General features: G+C 34.7%; 1 protein-coding gene across 4 annotated transcripts in view; it reads left to right on the forward strand.

Moving 5' to 3' along the window:
- The window catches only part of PTPRQ (protein tyrosine phosphatase receptor type Q), a 146,964-nt gene that overhangs the window by 21,124 nt on the left and 105,466 nt on the right, over nucleotides 1-20,374 (forward strand). For all 4 annotated transcript variants that reach the window (XM_074870661.1, XM_074870663.1, XM_074870665.1 and 1 more), the window contains exons 14-23: nucleotides 467-573; nucleotides 1,078-1,175; nucleotides 5,005-5,167; nucleotides 6,798-7,058; nucleotides 9,750-9,910; nucleotides 10,837-10,948; nucleotides 11,754-11,980; nucleotides 15,966-16,035; nucleotides 18,114-18,313; nucleotides 19,599-19,848. In XM_074870661.1, coding sequence (XP_074726762.1) covers nucleotides 467-573; nucleotides 1,078-1,175; nucleotides 5,005-5,167; nucleotides 6,798-7,058; nucleotides 9,750-9,910; nucleotides 10,837-10,948; nucleotides 11,754-11,980; nucleotides 15,966-16,035; nucleotides 18,114-18,313; nucleotides 19,599-19,848 — 1,649 coding nt within the window. The remainder of the gene's footprint in view (nucleotides 1-466; nucleotides 574-1,077; nucleotides 1,176-5,004; nucleotides 5,168-6,797; nucleotides 7,059-9,749; nucleotides 9,911-10,836; nucleotides 10,949-11,753; nucleotides 11,981-15,965; nucleotides 16,036-18,113; nucleotides 18,314-19,598; nucleotides 19,849-20,374) is intronic.

Here is a 20,374-nt window from a genome sequence, read left to right on the forward strand (position 1 = left end):
ACTCAAAACAGATGTTTCACTGTATATTTAAAATAAGTATCCTGCAGTGTTACTTTATGTGATATGTATTTGATGGTTTAGTTGATATACATTACTATACCATGTGAAAAAAGATTATTTTAAGAATTTAATTTTTTAACAAATTGCAAATCTCATATGATATGTCTGCAAAGAAGAGCAAACAAAATATTGCACTGGAGTGAGCACCACTAGAACCTGTGTAATTCTGGATCTTTAATTTAAGCTTTTAAGACTTTCTAGTACTTCAGTGTGCTATGAACCATAGTGTGATGCATCCTATTTAAGATTTTATGAGACTAAAATAGTCTTTCACTGACAGCGTATACACATGTATACACACATCATATGTAAATAATATCCATAATACTATAAAGAATTAACATATGAAGATACGTGCATTTTTAAAATCCTAAAGAACACGGTCTCTTTTTTTAAATCTTTGTAGAATGTACAAATTTGAGAATCTTCTGCCAGGCACTGATTTTTTAATCAGTATTGTGACAACCAGTGGATTAAAAAGAAGTCACCCCACCGTCCTCAAGATTAGCACCTGTAGGTTCATGGTTTATTAATAATTTTTCATGATTTCAGATAATTGGAGTTGTTATATTTTAAGGTATTGTCTAAGAAAAGCTATTCCTTATTAAATTAATGCATTTTAAGAATGGCTGGATTAATGTATATATGTCTTTCTTTTCAAAGAAAGACTAAACATCCTTGAAAGTTACTAAGTAAGTAAAAGCTTTTAAAACACAAATATATTTCCTCTATAGTTATTGGGATTCTGCCAGTAACTGAATCAGCAGTAATATTAGGATGATACAACTTTTCCATAAAAATTTACAAACATTGATTTTATTTCTGATTCTATTGCTAATATGTAGAGGTTAATTTAATTTATTTTATACTCTTCTTCAGTACAAAATGAAATCTGTTTTGACACTGAACTATAAAATAATGAATTACATCAGTGTCCTCTGTACATGTTAATTTCCTTCAAAGTAATATAGATTATTTTGATATTAAATTTTGCATCCTCTCCTGTCTTTACATCAGATCCTGATCCACCGTCAGATTTACAGATGTTTGGGCAAGAAGAAAATACAGTCTATTTTTCTTGGAAACTACCAAGAGGAGGATTTGATGTGTTTCAGGTGAGATAAGAATGGGAAGAAACCAATGCAATCCTTTACATATTTTTCTTTTCTCAATGAAATTATCATCCTGTATGTACTGCAAACCCAACAATAAATATATGTCTTTATAACCCACATAAATATGGGAGTGAAATACTGCTATGGGAGAAGATCAGCTAAATACATACTTCATATTACATAATAATTTTTTAAAAGATTATAAAATTATGCTTTTAAAAGCTTTCAAAAACTGATTTTTCAGCTAGTGTGCAATAAAAGACTACAGATCAAGGGTTGGATGCAACTGCAATGTAATCCTTTTTTCTTAGCTTTCCAAATTTGTAATACAAATTAATTTCATTAAACTGCAAAATAAAACATTCATTCTATAGAGAAGGATCTAAATGTGTTGTTTAGAAAGTTGCAGAATAAAATTTCTTTTTTTAAAATGTAGCAATTTACAAGACAAAACTGCAAACATTTGATACCTCCCATACCCTCCCAGCCTTGGACACTAAGTAGTTTAGGGGTTTCCGAGTGATAGGTTGAAACTGGACATATATAAGAAAAGCGGTGACTGTTTTTCCTGATTTTGTCCAGTCCTTTATACTTCACAATTTCATTATACTGTGTTTGAAAGAGTACACTTTTTTAAAATTTAAAACCTGGTATTCTTTAGGTTCTTGTTAGAAATATTAGAAATAGCTAGTACTTCTCTGTTCACCATACCCATGCCTTTCATGATTATATGAGCTTTAATTTCTCAGTTGTCTTTTGTGCAGCATTCTTATGGAAACTATTCTATGTCTCTTATTATTTTTTCCTTTAATTTTTGTAAGCCTTTGATATCCTTCTTGAGATTCGGTGCATAATGGAATTATCGAAATGTTAATAGTGTTCTCTGTTTTGCTTCCTACTCCTTTCCTAGGCCATAACATGCTGTCTACCTTTCTGACTACTGTCAGACTTTTAAAAAAACCTCTTCTGTGGACATTTCAATTTGAGACTACTCAGTTTCACTTAAAATTCATACTTCATTTAAAATGATTCTGCTGTGGGAACATCCTTGACCATTGAAACAAATAATTCAGTTACTATTTTTCACATGGGCTTGGGCTTGTCTATACTGAGTGCTCCCTTTGTACTTTGGTCAGCTATTGGCCTCCCCAACACCCAGATAGGCTTATTGTGTGTTTAAATTATTATTTTCATTAGTTGTTATATAATTTTAAATTTGCTCTTCAGTCTCTCTTGGCCTGCTGACCTGTATTTCTGCTCTGCCATGCTTGTCTGTGCTTCTTAATTTATCTTGCATGAATTAGACAAGTTTATAGTTTTTATTTTTCTTGTTTTGACATGATCTTCAGTTTTTAAGGATATCTTTTCTTAAAGTAATCATCTTTACTGTTGAAATGGGTTTGATGTTTCTACATTCCCCCTACAAACTTTTTGAGCGGTGTATGATGTATTAAAGTTGCATTTCAATGTTTTTTGTACAATGACACTTTCGGGTCCTCCTCATAATTTCCTTTTAATTTGCTTGATCATTTTTAAGTATTTCTCCTTTTCTAATTAAATGTCACTATGCCGGACTTTTTATTTTTATACTTACAAAGAAGCTGAGTACTAATATTTCATGGTTGATATTACAGAGTGGCTCTTCAGCATTTGTAGTTTCAACCATATCCTTTGCAATGATTAGCACAGAATCTACAGTTATTTTTGTTCTTTCAGTTCTCTGGTCAGAAACAATCCACTATGACATCTAAATACTTCCTCTGTGGATCATGTTTCACTACAACATTCAACCAGTCTCTCTTTTCTATCCTGTCTCTTGCAGTCTGTCTTGTATTATCCTTTGCATTTCGCAGTCACTATATGAACACGGTCATGCAGTCAGTAAAACTTCATGATAGTAAACTGTTCTTTAAACATGTCATTTAAATCAATAAACATTTCAAGGTGTAGTCTTGTACGGTTAACTTACTTGACTAGGATATTCTTTAGTATGTAGCACTACCATGAGACAAAGTATTTTGCTTTAACGGTCTCACACAGTTTATACTCCAATATTACAGTGTCCAATGCTTTTCTTTCCCCTTCCCCATGAGTTCGATTATATCCTTATCTAAAACTTGAAATCTGAGAATTAGTATAGTTTTTTGACATTTCTTCTCGCTTCATTAGTGTAAAACTGCATTGATCTGAATGAATAAGGGTAGCCACTTAACATACCCCAGCACAATTTGCTGATGTATCTGGGAGTATTTTTACAAATTTTAAAATTAAATTAAATTCTTTTGTTCATGTTTTGAACCAGTTCAGATATACTTTTGTATGTGGTCAGGTTATTTTTACCATCCTGTGGAAAGTAATTGTCATCTGTAATATTGATCTTTATGGCACAGTGTTATTGTTCAGCATCTCATAAACAAGCAGCCACATTAGACAGTTCTTTGTCTGAATAAATGAGCTTATCTTTAAATCTTTAATGAGACAGGCTTCAGTAGACTGGTTGCTTAGTAAGGTGCACCTGCATAAAAGGGATCATTTTACTAACCATTTAAAATTAATTATCCTAGCTCACCAACTTTCTATGCAATATATTATAGTTCGTAGAGCGAAGAGTGCACAAAAGGTACTTTCCTAACTTGTTTATACTAGATGTAAATCTTTAATCTATAGCTTTGCTTCTAGCATTTTGCAGTGCTGTAATTCTAATAAGGTGATGACAGTCTCCAAGATTTAGTGTGTATTAACAGGTATTGTGCTGGTAAAATATACCGAGGGGAATTGGATCATTCCTCCCCAGATGAATAGCAGCTGAACAAAGCGCTTTCAGGTCACTGCCATATGTAGAATATCCCCCTTCTGTTGGAAGAAATAACCGGTGGCAGTACAGTACACACTGATGTAGGCAGTTGCAGACTTCTTCATCTCTTAGTACTAACTGCCATGCCTGAGAAACCCATGTGTGTGTGCTGGAGATGCTTGTCTAGAGCCCTCCTCTGCAGGGCAGACACAGTGTGCATCTTGCCTTTCACTACTGCAGATATGAAACAGTCTGCAGTAACAGTCTTCTATGTCCACAGAAAGGACTATCACAGGAATTTTTTTCTCACCTTAGGTCAGAAGGAATCTTCACAGTCTCTAGGAGTTAGCTGCCCAAATTTCAGTTACTTGGTATCTCCAGCACTTTTATTCTCTAAACAAGTGAGTTTTCACGGTATACCAGTGAGCAGAGTTAAGTGGCTGATTCCTTGGGACTGTTTTCAGAATCTCAGCTCTGAATAGTGCATGGGTGTTTTTTGGTTGGTTTGGTTTGGTTTGTTGGTTTTGGTTTTGGATTTGGGTTTTTTTGCCAGAAAGGTACAGAAATTTTGGAAGTGTCTCCATTTTAGAATTAAAATAAATAATCTCATTCTGTTGTTTAATCCTTAGGCTGCTCTTCTACCCCTCGGCTATTCTCATTCTTTCTATCTTGTAGTTAATTGTACAGCTCATCAGTACAGCTGTGTGACTGAGCAGTCAGAGTACACTTTATTATGCTTCCTCCAAGAGCAAAACATGTCACCAGTAAGCCATGACTTAACTTTGCTTCTTCCATCTACTTTTAAAGATTAAAGTCGCTTCTTTCACCACTGGGCTATTAAGGAATCTTAGAGTAAGTAGTGGACCAACGTTGTGGAACATAATACAAAGCTTAAGCCATATTCTTGATTAGGGTTTTTTTGTCTTTAAAATGTGGAAAATATTGTAAATATTTTTATATAGACAGTTGGAATCTTTGAACATTACTTTTATGAAGTGAAACAGTCTGATATAAGAAATTATTTTTCTTCCATAGCTTTCATATTGTCTGATGAATAATGAAAAGCTGCTTACCAGAACTGTTTATGAAAGCAGAGCTGTAGTGAAAAATCTGGCCCCTGGGACAGAATACTTTTTTCAGTTAAGGACAGTTAAAGGCTTGGATTCCTCTGTGGCTGTGGAGAAAAAAGTCATCACAAGTAAGGAAATACCTTATAACTCGTCTTTTTCTTTTTGAAAAACAGCAAATGTTCAGAGACATTTAAATCATTGAATGTAAGTGATTCAAAAGGGTCACACAGTTCAAAATGAAACTCTAATTTTGGGGGGCAAGTTCCACTTCCTCTTGTGATAGTTGTTTAAACAGGAGCCTTGTATGTAACTCACTGGGTTGAGGTTGAGTAGTGTAGCCATAGTTGCAGATACCTGTTTGAAAAGAGAGGTGGACTCATAAAATTCTTCCAGCTCTAGCAGAATTAAGATCTTGCAAGAATAGCATCCTATACTTGAAGAATCACCTTGCATTTGGTTTACAATTGTTTCTGCACCTCTTAAATTCTTGCAAGCTCATGGTCTAAGATTGGAGGATTGCTCCTGTACAAGGCCACAGAATGCTTAAAAAAGTAAGAGGAATTGTGCTTCAGATAGCTTAACAAGATCCAGAAGATTAACCTGTATCTTGCACTCATTTTCTGTCTCTGAGCAAACATGGATTTTCCAATGCCTCTGTGATACAGCATAAGAAGAGTTTGTTTGTGACAGAGATTTGAAGAAATAGATTTATATTGGATTCTGGACTGCCAGAGCAGATAAACGTAATCAGAAAATAAATCAACTTGCAGATTTATACACATGCATGTCATAGACCTCCTCCCCTCTTTGATGGATTTTCTGTGGTTTGTTTGGAATATAACTGCTTAACCCAGTTAATAGTCAAGGAGGCTCTGCACTTAGTTATTCAAAGATAAGTGAGTCTCTGAAAAAAAACAGATCTAGTCCTGCAGATTCTTGTTAATGAGAAGTGCATCATTGTGGTCCTGATGGTGCTTTTTATCCTTCAAGGAAATATTTTCAAGAGTATTGCGTATGGCTAGATTATGGAGAGTTTTCTCCATCATTTTAATGGCAAATCTTTAGGATTTTTTTTGTGCTGAATAATCCAGCCCTTAGTGGGATTATGCTAATTACTATTTTTTAGAAAACTTCAAGCAAGATAAATCAATAATCTGGAAGATTCATTTTTTTAGGAGGAATTGAAACATTTTTCTTTTCTAACTGCAGCTGTGCTGCACAGATTAATGGAGGTGCTATTTGTAAATAATTATCTGTTATTTTAGGAATCTTAATATAACCAAAAGAAATATTTTAAAAGGAAAAAAGGGATAATCACTGAGACTATGTGTTTTACTGTATCTCTAAGTGAGCAGAACAATTTTCTAAAATTACATGGCCTATGATGTATTTTAGAAAACTTTTAACGAATAAAATCTCTGCTTCTGTTTACAAAGTGTTGCACTCTCATTCTGTTTCACCAGTGAGCAATGTCACTGTTCTTACAGAAGATCAGATAAGTCTGGAATTTTCTTCCATAAATTACATAGTGCACAAAGGAGGTGCATCCCCAAGTTTTACCCTGTGCAGCATAATGGCACTGTTTACTGTATATCCATGCAAACATACTTCTAAAATTTGTATGAATATTTCATGATGCTGTGAACCCTCAAATCATTTAAATAAAAACCATTTATTTTTAAAAGATGGTACTCTTCTTATATTCTAAGGACTGTGCATTAAAGTTTTCTTTATTATTCTGAATAATTTTTACTGTAGAACCAGCTGGGATATGCGGTCTGGCATTAAAAATGGTAAATACTTCCTCTGCAACTTTAGTGTGGAATCCAACTAAGACAAACTTCACTTCTTATAAAGCATCTTTATTGAACAACACCTTTATAAAAAAGTTCAGAATACCAGAAGCACTCACTGACTTCAGTGTTACAGGCCTGACTGCTGGGGGCGTTTATAACTTCACACTGCAAAGACTAAGAGGAAATATTGAAGGAGCTTCAGCTTTCATTGAAATTGTAACAGGTCTGTGTGGTTTCTTGCTTTCTCTCCTCACCAGTGAATGGTAGCTGTCAATAACAGTGCACATTTAGCTTTGTACATCTTGCTTTGTAGAAAAACATTGGAATTTCAAGAGATCTTGCATGTGGTTGTGTACATACATTACTTATACCCTAGTCAACCTGCATCTAGTGATAAGCTACTAGAAACATAATTCCTTTAGCTGTGATGCATTTCTTTTGATCATTTTTCGTGTTTTCATTATTTTTCAGGTCTTATCCTGCAAAGAGTTACAAATGAGCTGAGTTTTACTTTATCTGATTTCAGTAGGTTTTTTGCAGTGAGTGAAGTTAAACAGGTTTACAAATGTCTGTAGAGTTAAGGTTTTAGGTTGTTAACTACATTCAAGGATTGTTTCTTAGTAGATTTGTGATTAAAACTTAGTGAGGTAAAATCTCAATCTTGACACAGGTGTCTGCAGTTTACTGTAATGTAATAACATTTATGAAAATGAATGAAATGAAAGATGTAAGTTAAAGAGCAGAAAGATGCACCAGAGCTACCTCAACCCATTTCTCTTACTACTTTCATATACTACCTTTTACAGGGCTTTTTGTGGCAATGACATGGTGGTATGAGAGAGACCTGAGAAGTGTTGGAAGTTGTCATTGACTGACTACTTTGACCAAATGTCATGACATTTGTATGTCTGCTTTTGGGATCAGTGCTTGACAAACTGTTGGTGCTTCTGCCTTAGTCACTGGGACTGAAGCAAGAGGTCAAAGAGAGCCTTTAAAATAAAGTGATGTAGGGGTGAAAATCGTTACATTTGTTTTGAGGTAATGTCTTGAGGGTAAAATTAATAAGAAAAAAATCTTGTATGCCTTTTAAATTAGGACTGCAATGCTATAATACTTTAATTGCAATTAATTTTTTTTTCTAATGCAGGTAAGATTTAAGTCAGTTTGGTTGGCCTAATTGTGCTTCCTTTTACTTAAATGTGTAGAGATTACATTGTGATGCCGAGCCTGCTGGTTTATAATGGTTAATTTTTGTAAAAATTATCATGCTGTATTTTGCACTGCATATTCACTGATGTATCTACTCAACTAATTTTCAGTCCACTCAGAATATACATTGCAGATACTAAGTAGTATTTTTGTAGGTGAAATTGTGAAATTTACAGCAAATTGTTCTGATTATGCTTTACACAAATATACTGGCTGTGTACTTTATACAAATATGCTGACCACTGCTGGTAAGAAGCGTGCATGCATGTGCATGAAACAGAGGAGGACTGTGGAAGAGCAGGTGCAATGAGGCCCGAGTGAACCACACGCACATATGCACTCCCTGATGACGTGGTTAAATTTGCGGAAGAGTAGAACTGAGGCTTTTTTTCAGCGTCAGTGAGAAGGGTAATTCTCAGTCATGGCACAATAATCTTCCGAGCATTAGCTTCATGGGACTAAATTTCTCTTTCCAGGAGGACATTTTTATGTTCTCTTCCACTGCTGAGTCAGAAGTTATTCAACTGAGGTAAAGAGATGATTTAAGAATTGTCATAACTGTACTCAGAGATTAATCATGGTCTTCATAAAAAGACCTATAAGCGTAAAATCCAGCTTTAAAGGAATTTGAGATCCATGGGAATAATAGTACTGATGATAGCAGTAGGACTTGAAATTTATAAAAGTATACTAAAAGGAAGAAATTATGCTCTCAGTTACACTTGCACACCTCCACATATATTATTGATTATTTTTTTTGTTCTGTTAGTATTAAAATAAAGCAACAAGTTAAAAATCATACATATAAGACACATGCAGACTGAATATAACATCTAAAGGTAATATTTGGATATATTAATATTTCAGATAGATTATTTGATGGCAAAACTGGAGTAATCTGAAGCAATTCTGCAACTTTGAATAGTCAGTGTAAAGAGTTCATGAAACATGCATAATCTAAGCAGATTTACAGTAAATAAGAAAGGAATGGAGCTCTTTCAGGATGGAAGTGACATGATATTCAGACTGCACAGTATGATATTAGTGTATAAAAAGTACTAGAAGATTTAGTCTGAATTCTGAAGACTTATTGAGGACGCTAAAATCTGGTTCATTATGAGGCTCAAAGTGGATGATAAAGATTTAAAGGTGCATTTAAAGGCAGAAGAAGGTGAGATGGTGTGACAGGAGTAGGTGGAAACTTGGCGTTAATAAAAGGAGTAAAACATCCAAATTTCATGGACTTAACTAACTAGACTTCATGGAATTACTGGGATTCCAAATATATGAAAAGTATAAAAGAGTTAACAACCCTATGGCTAGCAACAGAACAAGCACCAGCTGTATCTTGAATTTCAACAGTAGCACTAGTTACGACAGTGGCAGTGCTAACTTTGAAGTTGAGGACACCAGAAACACCAGGACTGTGCAGGGATTCTTTGTTAACTGAACACAGCAGAGAAGCTTGAGCTTCCTCTCTGGAATGGGGGTGTTGGCACAGTATAGTTGGGAGATTGTCAACCAAGTCTCAGAGGTAGTATAGCAACTGTAGTATAATACAATGCTGTATCCTGGCTAATAAGCAATTAGCCTCATATAGCAAGCAAGCTGTTCTTAGATGCTTTTACATTTGGTTGTAACTACTAATATATTTGTAAAGGGGGTTATTTAAGTTAATGTCTTTTATTCCACAATTCTCTTTCAGAACCTGCAAAGCCAGAAGGACTTAAGTTCTTCAATGTTTCATCATATTCTTTTTCACTGTATTGGAGACTACAGTATGGACATGTAGACAGATTTCATGTGGATCTTATTCCTGATCATGGTTCTGTTGTTATCCTAGATCTTGGAGTTAGAGAGTATCAAGTATGTGCTTTTATTACAGGACTTGCATGGCCAGCTTTTCCTTATGCACTGTGCTGATGAGGAATCCAAGCTTGCCTCCTTAGCTATTTAATGCAAATATTAATATGAAGGTATTAACGAAAAATTGGTGAGAGCAAATTTCAGCATCCAGAGTTTGTTACCTAAGAGCAGGTAGTGAATTTACTTTTTTTTTTAAGTCTGCTAGAAGGATACAGCCAGTCATCCAAGGGTTCATGAATAGTTTAACAAAGGAAGGGCAGAGCTATTGAGTAATACAGACTCATTAATTGTGCACTTGCCAGGAGGATCTGTGCTTAAATCATTAATGCAGGCAACATTTCACTGCTAAGCCATCAAAAAGAAATAGGAGCACTTTTTGATTCTGCTGTCTGAAAATATAATAATATTAACAGAAATAATGGTTGTTCTGGTTGTTTTGCTTTTGTTCTTTATTGGAACTGCAAATATACAGGTATTTTATATAAATGCTTGCTAAAAAGTTGTTAATTATGTTTATTTCAAAAGATGGGGTTAGCTTAAGCATCAAAAACCTGTAGGTTTTTTAGGCTGCTTTTGTGTTTATTCTTTCAAAAAGGAATTTTATAATGCTTCATATTTGCTTTGATAAGGATGATACAGAAAAACCTCTATAGATACACTGATAGGAGATAAAATTGTTAATTTTGTTGTTCTTTAATACTGAATGTTATACAAATCTTATGGAGGATAGTTAAATAAGATGGCAAAATACTGTACTGTAGATAACAGATATAAACTACTATTTTTACTATTGTAAATATTGTGTATTTCTAAAAGCTTATTAATAGATCACTTTCAGTAATGCAATGCTTAAACTTTTGTTGGTTTTTTTTTTTCATTTTGATGTTCTTGGTAAAAGACTTATATAAATCTACGTCCTATTTCAGGCTGATTTTTCTAATACTACTCCTGGAACAACATACAATGTTACAGTTTCTGCGGTTTCTTCTTCAGTCTACAGTTTACCTGCGAGTAGAACAGTGACAACAAACGTGACAAGTGAGTTAATAATGACTGATGAAATCTTGTTGATTTTTTTAACTGTGCTTTTTTGTGTGTATTATATGCACAATAGTATCTGAGAAATTATAATCAGTTTTAAACAATCTTCTTTTTTTTTTTTTTTTTTTCATTAGCCATTAAAAATACAGGTGTTCTATGAGAGTATGAGAGTTTCTCTATCAGATATTTTTAAGAAGCAGCCCTGGTTGTGAGTTGTAGTTGTATTCATCCATCAGCTTGGCAATATAAAAAATTTAAAAAAGACAAGAAGAAAAAGACTTAAAGGAGAACAATTTATAAGCATTTGAAAAATTTGCTATTGTGTCATGTACATTCATACCCCAATTTATATGTATAGTGGTAGACTTCAGAGACATTTCAAAAAAATGTAGCCTTATCAGATGTGTTTTTGTAAGAGTGCAGTTTAGTATTGAATGGTTTTAGCGAAAGGAGCTGAAATTAAGCATGCTAGAATATCTCAAATATTAAATTGGCATTAAACTCTGTTTTGTCTGTGAAGGTCTTGAGCATTACATATTTTACATTCTTGTAGAATAATGTTCCTGGTGTTCCAAAATTCATTTAATCATTTTTGTAACAGGACTCTAGCCAGCAAAAAAGTTTTTTATTTAACAGTACATTAGTTTTCAGTAGTTTTACTGGTTTATGCTGGTAGATGATTTAATTTCTTTATAGAAGCTGTGAAGGTGTCTCCATTATGTGGGAACTTAATTAAAAACTGTTTTCTATGTGTGTGTATATATATATAAAAAAACCCCCCACAATTTTTTTTTTTTTTTAGATCCTGGGCCCCCTGTGTTCCTTGCAGGTGAAAGAGTGGGTTCTGCTGGGATTCTTCTGTCATGGAATACGCCACTGCATCCAAATGGGAGAATTCTCTCCTATATTGTTAAATATAAAGAGGTCTGCCCATGGATGCAAACAGCTTATACACAGGTCACAACAAAGCCAGATAGTTTGGAAGTTCTTCTTACCAGTCTTAACCCTGGAACAACTTATGAAATTACGGTAAAAGCTTTACAAATGCCTTTTACTATTTTGAATTCTGATTTATTTTAAATTGTGTGAGTTTAGGGTACGTCCATATAGTGTTTTCTGAAGGACATTGCTAATTATTGTTGCCATATAACAAAATATATTAGCCAGGTATTTGTTTACAGTAGTAGTTTTTAAGTCTACTTTAAATAATTTCCAATCAAAATTTGTACAAAACGTAGCTTCTTCTATTGATACACTTATTGACATATGCCATTATCTGGTAAAAAATAAAAAGCAAAGAGTAGAATTTCCAAAATCATCTAAATCCTTTTTCATCTTAATTGAGATTTAATCTTTCAAATCCCTGGTGCACCTTGGATGTTATGTGTAGATTTCTAAATCATCTCAACCAGATACAGAAAAGCATGTAGGTGCATACTTCTTTCTTTGATTTCAAACTTAATTAGTTTAAGAAGGAGGTTTCTTGCCTGAATATCTTTTTAGTTGTAGCCTGTAAACACCTTAGCCTAGTTTCCCTAAGCCCTGGGAGTTTTACCTAGTGTTATCTCCTGAAATAAAAAATGGCATACCTTTCCATTCCTTTTCCATAGATTCAAATGCCTAGATGTTCACAGTGGATATCTGCTGCCAAAATCAGTACATGTATTTTCATGGCTTCTATGTGTGGAATTTGTTTACATTGAGGCACTCCTCATCCATCTCTGAACTCTTCAACAATAAATGACTGCAGGTGGACAGAAAGGAACTGCTGTCCTCTTGGCAATATTTGCCAAGCTGTTCTTCACCTGACTTAATCTTTCATAAGAACCTTAGCGAGGTGCTTCTTCTCAGTATCAAAAATGAAATGAAATTACGTGTTTGATTTGCTTTATTCCATATCATGTAAGACCATACAGCGCAAAGCTATAAAAATACTGAAGTTGACCAGACTAGGAATAGGGCTGTGCAGTGATTCTTTGTAAAGGTGTGGGGGGGTGTTTGTGTGTAAGAAAGTAAAAATGTAATTATGCCTGCCATTGTGGGAAAGTTGCTCACTGTGAATCTAGTTGTGATGACCATGCTGATAAAAGCCAGTATATCCACAGCTGGAGAAATGTTTATCCTTTGATGTCCTGCCTCCAGTCATCTGTTAAAAAAACCCAAACCACCACACAAAAATAGTTCAGCTACTGTTTGAGAAAAGTATTATCACTTAGGCTCTAAGCAGATTAATCTCTTCAGACAAATGAAGTTTGTTAATTTAATTAAGAGAATTCAGTTTGCAATTCTGAGTACCTCAGTAGCACTTGTGTGGGGTTCACTATTAGAGGTTTTGCAAATTCCATTCTTTGCTCAATATACGAATCTTCCCCGGAAAAACTGTGGAATGTTTTAAGTAATTTGTTTTACTTAGCAATAACTTGCCCCTTTTTGGTATATATGGGCAAATATATATATATATATATATATATGTGTATATATATATATGGCTGGTGCCTGACACATTGATCTTAGAGCAGAATTTGACTCAGGAAAATTACTTGTGACCCAACAACCTCTGTCTAGCAGGGACCACACGGCTTTTCTCATGAGTGAATAAAAATCTGTTGGCAAGCTAAGGGTTGTTACGTTACCTACTGCTTTGGTGGGCGCCCTGACCGCCTGACCCATGAGCAACCTTGCAGATTCAATAACAACTCAGGTGGAAACACTTTTTCTACATCACAGATGTGACCAAAAAGAAACATTACATGTTTTCCTTCTCATGAGCAATTTCTTGTGGTTCTTTGGTTATTTTTTTTTTCAGTCTGTTGTGTCATTTAAAAGTAGCCCTTAATTTTTGCATAGGTGAAAATTCTTATTGTTTTAGGGTACCTGGCTTGGTCCTGTTGTGAAATTCTTTCTGGTAAATACTGTGATGGTACAGTTCAACAAAGCTTATAAGCTTTGAATGTGGGTTTCCAATCTGTTTGTAACAGCCCAGTCTTAATTTCTTTACATCTAATGAAAAAAGCATTTTTAAAGAAATAGCAGTAACAAGTGATAATTTGTTAAATGCTGGAGAGTTATGGATAATTTTGAACATCTGATCATTGATAATTTCGTAAAAATATGCATTCAAGATTTTTTCCTAAACTTAAACTTAGTGGCAATGTACTTCAGAGCATAAAAATTAATACTCCTTCCAAATGTGAACTGCAACTACTTGAACTTTAGATAGTATTTTGTTATCCGCATAATAAACTTGTCCCTCTTAAACGTTTCCAAGCTTTTTTTTTTTATAATGGCTCTTTGTGGCAGTGATCTCTAGAAGCTAACAGTACAATGTGTAAGCATTTATTTTGATTTCTCTTCAAAGCTAATCTGTGTGTGTGACTGGCACCTTTACCATGCAAGTTTTTGCATACTTATGTCATAGTAACTTTGAGTTCTTTTGAAACTACACATATGAAATAGGGGTTTCCATGTCTGTCTTAATGCTATTTTTCCTTTCTGGACCCTTTCTACAATATGTACTTTGAGATGAAATAACAAAAAATCAGTGTTCAGGTGAGGACATACTTTTAGATGTATATAATGCAATTTTAATACTGTCAGAATTTTCTGATTGCCTGTCAAGCACCTGAAGATTTCCAGGTAATTTCCTCAGCTATTGCAATTACTGTAGAAATCATCAATGCTGAAGGATGTTTCAAGTCATTCTCTCTGTGACACAGAAGTAGGTAGGGTTGGTGGGGAGGGGGTGTTTGTATGGCTTAGGAAGGAGCTGCCCAGTGCTACAGATTCTCCTTCACCAGGCAGAGCATGCACTGCACTGGGAAGTGGTCGTAAGTATATACATCCTTTCACATCCTAGATTAAGTCTTCAGTGTTACCTTTGCCGTAGTTTGTCTGCTGTGGCTTAGTGCTTTTGTTTAAATAGCTTTACAGTCTTCTCAAAGATGCCCAGTTTAGTCATGAGAAGTGATTAGAACAGTTCTTCTTTCTGACCTGCTGGCTTCTTCCACTCTCTTTACCCTTCCTTATCCCCTCCATGCTGTCTGTTGCTTCTACTATGATCCACACATACTTTTGCAGATCTGCCCCTTTTCACCCCGCTTTCCCCATAGTCTGCACCGTCAGCTCAGCACCTCCACCATGCCTTTGTTACCTGACACTGGTGGGAGGGTACGACTCTGCCAACTTTAACCTTCCTGGAGAGCTTTTCACTTTGCTGCTTCTTTCACACAGCTCTCACCATCACTGTTGGAATTTTGCTCATGTTTTACCTTTTGTTGTCTCTGTCACTTCTTTTCAAAATAAGGAGTCAGGCTTCATTCTTCTTTCTTTGTAAGTATTGCATGCCATGGCCTATCACTGAGTCAAATTGTCAGTAAGTATTGCAGAGTAAATTGCATCGTTGTTGCATTTATCTCCATAAATTCTAAAAAAGTCTCAATGTACTGCCTTTTCATGGGAAGACTCTGCTATGATCACGAGCATTGAGGCATATCCACCATAAAGTGCATCCACAATTCCATGACCTGTTGTCTTTCTGCCAAAAGACATGCTTTCCTCAGGTCTGAAGGAGGTTGACCTGCTTTTGCTATTCTTCAGGAGTTGAAGAAATAAAAGAGAACCTATTTTCCTTTTTACTCTTTTAAGTTATAGTACAAGTACAATAAGAATGAGGAAGCTGGTTTAAGTGAATTGTGGTGAGGAAACAGAGTGTTACTGATGTCATTCTTCCTGTAGACTTTAGTGTAAAATAGGGACTCAGGACTTTTGAAGTGTAGATATTCACACAGGGTTTTTTTAGATTTCTTACACTGTTTCATAATTTTTCCATTTTATTTTTTCACATTTATATGTTGAGTAGAAATTAAACAATACAGCTATAAAAGGCATGTTCATGTGTATATTTATAGTTTTCAAAGCTAGAAGGTGAATCTATGTGTATCCTTAAGATTTTCATAGTCCCTGGAACTAGATATCCTATAGATTCTCTAATGTGGCGCCTTTTTTTTTTCTGTAGGTTGCTGCTGAGAACAGTGCTGGTGTTGGAGTATATAGTGATCCTTTTCTTTTTCAGACTGCAGAAAGTGGTAATTTTAATAAGGCTGCTACTTACTTTAATTAAAGCTGCTCTAATTTGTTCAAATAAAGTATCCATGCACATTTTATTCTTGAACAAATTCTGATGCGTTTAGAACAAAATCCTAATTCTTTTCTTATTCTCTCACTCAGTGGAAAAGGTGCAATTTGTCCTATTTGCTAATAACAGCATTTAGGGTGTGCACATATGAGGGTTCCTTATATGCAAAGTCTGTTTCTGTTGGGGTTTTCCTATACCAGTTTTTAGGTAGGCTGCTTCCAGAAAGCAAGGTCACAGGTTGAACAGAGCTACCTATCAAGTGGACCCATCTGCTGTTGCCTGCAGCAGTACGAGGAGACAGACTTTGTTGTGGGATCAGCGCTGGCACTGCCTACTTATGTCAAACCATATTTGTTTAGTGCTGGAGTCAAGTGCCTTCTCTAAGAGGCCCAGAACAGAATGTATTTTACTATGTTTTTACTTCTTAATTCTGAAGAGAAAAAAATTTAATACATGGCTGAAATGAAAATTTTACTTGATGGTTTTGAAGATTAAAAAATAATAATTACAGTCTGAATTTGCATAATCTTTATTAATTTAGTGTTTGTAGTCTTGCTTATGCTCCAGGAGCAGTTGTGCCTTGGCTGAAGAGCTGGTACCAGGCCAGTTATGCTGGGGTGAACCAGTCTCAGTGGAATACAGAATTTGGGCTGCCATGGCAGTGACCATCCCTTTGCATTTAGGAATCCTGGTTGATTTCTGTAGCTGTGCAAACTGCAGAGTGCCACACCTCAGTTAATAGCAGGAAATCATCACTCTGCATGAGATTTCTGAGATAATGCAATGATTTATGAAACCAAATATAAGAAGGGGTAGTAAACTTGCCACATGGAGCTATGGAAAGTCATTATTCTTCATTATTCTTTGTACGTTGTTGCTGGTAGAGAACCATATTTCCATGAACTTTATTTACTCATGTTTGACACAGGACAACACTAGCATTTCTCCATATGAGAACATTAGCTTTTTGCTTTTCGATGCATTTCTGTTTAGATTTTTATTAAAGCTAAAATCCCTTATTATAAATGTAATTGGAAGATTGCTTCAAATTCTAGGTGAGTTATGTGTCACTGATACTACATTTGTACTTTTACCTTCTCAGCTTTTTTTTTTTAAACTATTGCTTTGATGGTTAAAGAAAGCCCATGATCAACATGAAGAGGTACTGTTTAAAGTAGGAAAGTTAGCCAGAAGATATAATTATTTAAATATAAAAGCTGTAGTCTGGGAGGAGGAGGAAGGAGGTCTGCAAAAGATTCAGCAGGGCCTAAGCAAGAACTAAATATGAGGCTTGGAGGACCTGTCTCAATTCACCTGTGGAAGATTTGTAATTGTGGATGGTTGTATATTTTTGAGGCAGCTTAACCATTTTCTATTTAGTACTAAGTCTAGCTATTGCAGGAACTGCTGCTGACTGTGCCATGCAGACAGGATTAAGAGAGAACCACAGTGCTCTATTCACAGGAGAGTTCAGATAGCATGTGAAAACTTGTTTAGATGCTGCATCCCATTCCTCTGTGCTGTAATTAATACAGATGCTCTGACAAAAGGCCTTGGAAACCATCACTGATACAGAGAACATAATTTCTGCAGTAATAGTAAAAATTCAGATTAAATTGAGCTATTTAAAGCTACCAAAAATCTATATCCAGCTGAAAAGATGACACAGGTGAAGTGAAATAAAACACTCAGTGCTGTTACATGCTCTTAAACAAACAAAAATGGTCAAAAATTTGCTGCCTCTGACACAGAAGATGAGTTGCTTCTAGGAATAATATTTTTAAGTTGGCCAAACCAATTACTATATTATTACAAGACTGAAATTATTGTATTTCTCACTTACGTTAGGTTGGAAAAGAGCTGGTTGCATATCAGCACTTCACATGTGTTTGTGAATGGTTGTTATTTATTTGCTTCAGGGTTTGGAAGCTAGAAATGGCATTAGAAAAAAAAAAAAAGGGATTTTATTTTTTTCCAGTGCTGAGAAGAAAAGTGTGTCTCACTGCTTTTGTTTGTTTTGTTTTCAAGCTCCAGGTAAAGTAGTGAATCTCACAGTTGAAGCCTTAAATTATTCAGCTGTAAATCTGATCTGGTTTCTCCCTCGGCAACCAAATGGAAAGATAACTAGTTTCAAGATTAGTGTGAAACATGCAAGAAGTGGAATTGTAGTGAAAGATGTCTTGGTTAAAGTAGAGGACCTTCTGTCTGGGAGGTTACCAGAATGTAATGTAAGTGCTATAAACCTTTTAAATTAGAAATAGACTCAACCCACAGAATATAGTTTTACATTTGAATTTTGAGACATTAAAAATTTGGAGGCTTGCTTTTCAGAACAAACACAAATACTTTACACACGTAGGCCCAAGGCAGGATATAATGGTTGAAGAAAAACCTTTCTCTTCAAAATAGTTTAAATGGAATACTTTTCCTTGAAAAGCTCAGTTTAATCAAAGCAAATATGTTAAGAAAGATTCAATTTGATATCCTTTTAACAGAAAATAATGAAATAGATAATTTTGAATTTTTTCAGCTTTCAATTTTTACATTTCGTTTTATACAGCATTCAGTTAGAAAAAGCAAGAATTGGTAGGGGTTTTTTTTGTCAGTGCTGACATATAATAATGTTAATATTTTTATATGTAGTATGATAATGTTTTTTATATTTTAAATGTATGCTTTATTCTGTGTATCACATTCCAACATTGTTTAAATACTTTTCATATCAAACTAAAAAGACCCGTCATTAGCAGAGTGATTTTTTAAAAAAAATGTTTGTAGTCGGAGTTGTTCTTACAATAAGCATTAATTGAAAATTTTCTGAATTTTGACTATTCATTGGATTCAAACCTGTAACCAATCTATACGTTTCAGAATTTCTTGAAGAAAATTTTCTGGTATTTATTTTCCTTTTCCTCTTTATTCTGAGCAGAGTGTTATGCTTACTTGGATGTCAAGATTTTATTTTGAAGATCATTTTAGGCATCATGAAGGTTCCCAACATCAGGCTGATTTAATTCAGCACTGAGAAGGGAGACTGGCACCTACTGATTCATAAGAATTGGTTACTGTGTGTCTCCTGACAGTATGGATGAGGAAACACTTGTCTGGTCTTATCCATGATATTTGGATATATGTATGCTGTATATGTATACACATATGCATGCATATAATGTACATGTGATGCAGAAGGACCTCACTCAGGGACTTTTTAAGAGAGAGACTGAACATTGAAAATGATATCTGGGAATAATTAAATGAATCATAGAGAGTTACTTCAGTCAGATTTGAGATCTTTTGGGATAAGGCAGGAAACTGTAATACTATCACTAACAGGACGTACTAACAATGTCAACTAATGAAAAGGTAACCTAAATTTGAAGATTGAAGTATAAAAAGCGAACCAATTTAGGGTAATTTTATTTCAGAGGTGGTCTGCCTTTTTTGATCTACGTATATTTACAGTTATAGGTTATAGATGCAGCTTATCATGTTTCATATTTTGTCTTTTTGTAGGATAACAGTGAATCATTTTTGTGGAGTACTACCACTCCTTCAACTACTTTTGGCAAATCCACAATTCCTTCACGGACTACGGTTACACCAATTACAGAGGCACCGAGTCAAATGAGCTCTGTTTGGAATGAACCAATTAGTTTTGTTATAACTAACCTCAGGCCATATACTACCTATCTTTTTGAAGTCTCTGCAGTTACCACTGAAGCAGGCTACATTGACAGTGCAATTGTCCGGACACCAGAATCAGGTATATACTGCTTTCAAATGGAAATAAAGTTCTCGGATTTATATGACAACTTCAGAATACCAGTTTGAAGTTATGTTGCAAGATACTTCAGTCTGAATATATCTTTATCTGTATTATGCTCTTGTATTTGCACAATTACTTAATTTTACTTTGTGGAATCAACTGAAAGTGTATATAACTGTTAATATATCTAATAATGTGTAGTGAGTGGAAGTTCAGTTTTTATTAAAAGTCAGAGATACCAAAGTATGCTCAGGACAGATCAAATTTTATGAAAAACTGAGGATAATTTAAGACCTGCAATTAATGGCACAATGGAAGGAGAATTAAAAGTACAGATGAAGGGAAAAGGTGTCAGGCATAGTATTCAAAAAGCAGGTGTATTGTGTACATAGCAATGCATGTACAGCTTCTTTGCCTTTGTGGAAAAATAAGCAGTATAAAGAAAACTCCTGTCCCATGGTTCTTCAATCTGGACCTATTGCAGAAAGTTGTTCAGTGCTGAAGAAATCTTTAAACACTAGGA

Source organism: Strix uralensis, chromosome 5, assembly GCF_047716275.1.
Source record: "Strix uralensis isolate ZFMK-TIS-50842 chromosome 5, bStrUra1, whole genome shotgun sequence".
Classification (NCBI taxonomy): domain Eukaryota; kingdom Metazoa; phylum Chordata; class Aves; order Strigiformes; family Strigidae; genus Strix; species Strix uralensis.